Source organism: Morone saxatilis, unplaced genomic scaffold (genome assembly GCF_004916995.1).
Source record: "Morone saxatilis isolate NCDOM2014 unplaced genomic scaffold, NCSU_SB_2.0 Contig21, whole genome shotgun sequence".
Lineage (NCBI taxonomy): Eukaryota > Metazoa > Chordata > Actinopteri > Moronidae > Morone > Morone saxatilis.
Window position 1 is genome coordinate 316,365 of NW_023339774.1, and position 5,070 is coordinate 321,434.

The 5,070-nt window shown below is 40.0% G+C and overlaps 1 protein-coding gene across 1 annotated transcript in view; it reads right to left on the minus strand.

Annotated features, from left to right (window-relative positions):
- Window positions 1–3,626, minus strand: part of hmgcs1 (3-hydroxy-3-methylglutaryl-CoA synthase 1 (soluble)) — a 10,473-nt gene extending 6,847 nt beyond the window's left edge. The window contains exons 1-4 of the mRNA XM_035667993.1: window positions 3,459–3,626; window positions 1,445–1,893; window positions 1,002–1,127; window positions 541–705 (exon numbers count right to left, since the gene is read on the minus strand). Coding sequence (XP_035523886.1) covers window positions 541–705; window positions 1,002–1,127; window positions 1,445–1,892 — 739 coding nt within the window. The 5' untranslated portion in view covers window position 1,893; window positions 3,459–3,626. The remainder of the gene's footprint in view (window positions 1–540; window positions 706–1,001; window positions 1,128–1,444; window positions 1,894–3,458) is intronic.
- Between the last annotated feature and the right edge of the window lie 1,444 nt (window positions 3,627–5,070).

Consider the following 5,070-nt stretch of genomic DNA (forward strand, 5'->3'; position numbering starts at 1 on the left):
GTTGGATCGGACCACACGGGGCAGCCTTCACTCCCCATGTGCATCAATGAGCCTTGGCTGCCCATGACCCTGTCTTCGGTTCACCTCTTTTCCTTCCATGGCCCACTTTTGATAGATACTGACCACTGCAGACCGGGAAGATCCCAAAAGAGCTGCAGTTTTAGGGATGCTCTGTCCCAGTCATCTAGCCATCACAATGTGGCCCAATTAGGTATCTATCATAAATCTATTATAAGCGTTTTGAAAAGGTCTTCAGATGTATGATCTTTGTAACGTCTTCACCGTGCCTCCTCAGTTAAGTTTATATCTTAAATAATTTAAACATAGTTTTTTTCTTCACAGAAATGAATAAAATGCTTGGATATAGGCCTGCTGTGTATATTTCTAAATAAGTTTTCTTACACCTCTTAAAATCAAGAAGGTCTTGCGAACCCCTGTGAAGCTTTAGTGACCCCTTTGGAGATCGGGACCCATAAAACCAGCCCTCATAGAACACATTGGAGGAGAAGTCTATAGTGATGATACAGCATTTTGACCCACCTCTTTGCCACTGTGCATGGATCTTGTTGCGATACACAGAGTAGCAGTGATCCAAGGCACTCAGGTAGCACTCTATCGACAGCTTGCCGTCGACCACAGGGTACTCGGACATCAGGTCTGGCTTGTAGAAGTCATATGCATGCTGCATGTGGGTTCCTCGAAGGCCTGCACCACAGCCACAACAGTTATCAGCATCACACTCACACTGCACTAAACACGCACTCAATTCAGCTTTTTCTATATATACACATACATACATGTATGACTGCACTATCTACACTAAGCTGGTTGAATTTCAAACACATCTTTTCATATCTTTAGTGACATGGTACAAAGATTAAGTAATCAGTAACTCTGATGATGGGATCAGCTAGATAACAGGGGAGTCTTGTCAATAAGTCAGTCATTGAAGAGTGTTGCCTGACAACTTGAGCACAACAAACAGCTCACATTTAACTGACCTCGCTCGAAGGCCAGAGGAGCATTGGGCCCGACCAGCATGGCGACTGCACCAGCACCCCCTGTAGGCCGGGCACTTCCTGTTGCATACACAGCGATGTCCCCTGCTACCACCAAAGCGTAACGGCCTGCACAGAGGAAACATGAGGAGAAGAGTGATCATCATATACACAAATCTCTTTTCCCTCTGAAATGGAATCATCAGCACAGTGGTATTTAACTTCACACCAGACTGTCACAGCAACCCATTGTATGGCAATGCAATGATTAAGGCTGATTAAATGTATTCATCTACTAAAAGATATAATCTCATCAACTGAGTGAAAACTTCACCCTACACTACTGCTGCTGCTGAGAAGCAATGTGTAGTGAACACTGTTAACCACAATAAACATGTAACACTGAAAAGACATCAACATACATTAACACAAGTTTGTTCACTCACCATCCCAAGAGCTAGACTCCACCCAGTTGACAGCATTAAAGAGTGCAGCTGTGCCGCCATAGCAGGCGTTTGTTGTGTCAATGCCTTCCACATCTGTATTTCCAGAGTCTTCAAAGAGCTGCATGATGACAGTCTTGACAGACTTGGACTTGTCAATGATGGTCTCAGTGCCAACCTCCAGTCGACCCACGCTGTCGTAGGACAGACCATTCCTCTCCATCAGCCTCTGGACCACCGTCAGGCACAAAGAGTTGATGTCCTCACGGTCTGAGCAGAAGCCCATGCGAGCCTGGCCTAGGCCAACAGTGTATTTACCTGCTGACACACCATCAAACTGCTCCAGCTCGGCCTGGTCAACATACTGGGATGGGAAGTACAGTTCCATGGCAATGATACCCACATCTTTGGGCCATGGTCCCAAACAACTGATTGAGGCTGATCCAGGCATCCTGGACACATTGAGAAGGGGTTTCATGTTCAACATTTATTAATTTGATAAATATGTTGGAGTACTGCAACATTGAAATGTCTACAGTACTTAAGCTGGTGCCTGCAAAGCCACCACTACTCAAAGCTACACATACACAGCTCCCAAAACTTTATCAACTGTAATAACATTGTTAAGTAACTGGAAGGTCAAAGTGCACCTTACTGACTCTGCTTGAAGAATATTAGCCACTATTTACAGTGATCTGATACACCCACATAGAACATAGAACAACTACGTTAGAAGAATATCAAAAAGGAGAGTACCATCTGAACATTCCTGTACAGTTTTGGATCTTCTATCCTTATCTTTATTTATTTATATTTTAAAAAGTGCTTTATTTTTGTGTGATTTGTATGCACCAATGCACCAAGACAAATTCATTGTACGTGTAAAAATAGCATTACTTGGGCAAATAATGAACCCAATTCTTGAGTTTCTGAGATAAATATATTTTTTCTACCAACTGGACTTTTTTTTTTTTTTTAGAAGCCTGAAGTTCGATAACTCCTCAGTAAACTAGAACCAAGCTAAGAACACTGGAAATTAGAGTAAAAATTATACGTTAGGTACCATAAGACTTTGTCTCGTTGTTCCACTGTTAGCTTAGAGATCTTACAGCTAACATTATTTAGCTAATGTAAGGTTAGCTAAGTTATCTGAGAAGGTTACAGAGAATTTGCACCAATTAGCATGTTAGCTAGGATTGTTGCACTAGCACTATGACACTTTATTTATTGCGGCACCTTTTGCTTTACTAACCAAATTAACGAAACACCAGGCTCGTTGTACATACTACAGGGTAACAATAAAGACAGCAAACAGTATGCAAATTGGCTAACGCTAGCTAGCTAATTAAAATGTATACGTAGGACATTTTCATAACTAACGTTAGCTAGATTAATGTGGCATTTGTTAGGTCTAAAGGTTGACAGCTATGTTAGCAGTTACATAAAGCTTATGCTTGTTTTTAATTATTTAATAACAGTGTAGTAATATTACAACACGAGCAGATATGGATAGAGGACAGCAGAACTAGGTGAAAGGGCAACGGGATTTCCTGGAACTTAACGTTAAGTCGTTTATGTCCGGCCGGTACTGAAATCTGCACATACTTTAACCCGTTAGACTCTGTGGTACTTGTTACGTATATAACAATGGTTTTAGACACCACATAGCGGGTTAAACCCATATTAAAGACACTGACTTTGACAGGTCATAATACTGAGTGACAGCATGATTTCGGACAGCTAGAGTTACATTTCCATCCGGACAAAATAGCGGACGGACCCGCTTCCTATCCAACTCATGGGTCTAAAATGTACCTACAGCAGCACGATTGAACGTTAGCTCAATTGCTTGTTGTGGCATTTGTATACCAGCTGTGTAAGAAATGTGCTAGCTAAGTGAGTAACTTAGCCCTGAAAACATTTCTTATTATCCTAAAATTAGACAGAAACACCCCAGATGACAGGCATCCGACGGAATAAACATATGAAGCAGCAGGCTGTACATGAAGCCTCTCACCTGTGTGTGAAGTTAACCCCAGCGATGGTAAGAGTAAGTACTCCGTTGTTATTTGTATTCAGCCTACCAGCCTTTGCCAGTCCGGTAGAAGTGTATTTATATATGACGATGAAGAAGCAGCGTACACCCTGCACTACAGCACCTGGCTTACCGTCCAATCACAGCTCACAGGCGACATGCGGCGCTACCAAGTCCCGCAGGTTTACGGCCAATCAGAGATTAGGAATCACAACCACGCGCCAGAGCCGTACCAGCGGTCCAATGAGGTGATAGGAACGATGTCTGGTGAGGGAAAAGCAGCCAATCAGAGCGGGAGAGTAATTCCTGGCGCGGTAGACACAACAGAGGGCAGCGCTGCGTGACCATGGCAACAGGCATCCATTCATACAGTCAGTGGGTTTGCTGTCCTGCCTTTTATAGCCTATAATTTTAATAATTTATAAAAATTATTTATAATTAATTTTATAATGATCAGTGATCAGGTACTAATAATGCAAGCACGTTATTCCAAAGAAATGTAATAAAACACATCAACAACCCTTTGTAATATAGTTCCCGAGTTATTTCAGTTCTTCTCATCTGTGAAATTTCATGCAAAGCTTTTGTGTAATTATCTGATGAGAGCCTACCGATCCGTGTTTTTTAAAAATTTACTAAAATTAAAGACATATGGTCTTTGTTATTATATTGTGTTTTATTGTCTTTATTTTATCTTTATTTAAAAATTTCTCATACTATACATATTTCCTGCCAAATTGGATTATTAAATAACATAATGCTGTTCACAGTAAGTTTGAGTACCTGAAAATACTTAAGTACAGAACTTGCATAAATTATTTTGTATTATGAAAAAATAACTCACTAAGACATTCTGACAGTTTTCTCTACAGTACACACTTTGTAGTTAGATTTGTCTTGACTTTGACCTTTTGTCCATATGCATCACATTCACATTGCACACATAAGATAACAGATAAATGAGGACACATAGCGCTTGTTTTACTCATTATACTACTCTTATTTAGTGTTGTTTCTCAGCAAACAGGTAACCTTTAATTTGCTGAAGGTTGTCAGAAGGTTATTTTTAACAACTTTTATATCACTGTGGGGTAAATTATACATCATACACATAATCATGATCTATTGCACATGCTTTTGTAATCTTGGATAATTCTTATTGTGATTGATTGAATATAATGTAATAATGTTTATTTCCGATTAAGTTTAACTATTAAGATTATTGTAATTGTAACCTTTACTCGAGTGAACTTTAGTGCTACTTTGAAATAAAAATATACATTTGGATAGGTCATAAAGTAAGCTTGAAATGCTTGAAACAATGGTGGCTCATTTGCTCAACAGTCAAGGTCAGGACAGATAGTGACACAGCCCTGAATAGGCTAGAGGGATAAGATAAGACCCTTTGAGGTATAAAAAGGGTGATCTCGCGATCTCTTTGTGTGCACATTATGAATTATACTTTTTTTGGTAAGCGATTTTAGTCTTGTTCCTCTGTTGAGTGGAATTGCAGAACTGCCACAATAATAAAACACTGTAAAAAATGTCTGTAGTTTCGATGGTGAAAAATTGTCCAACCATGACAGTAAAAGAC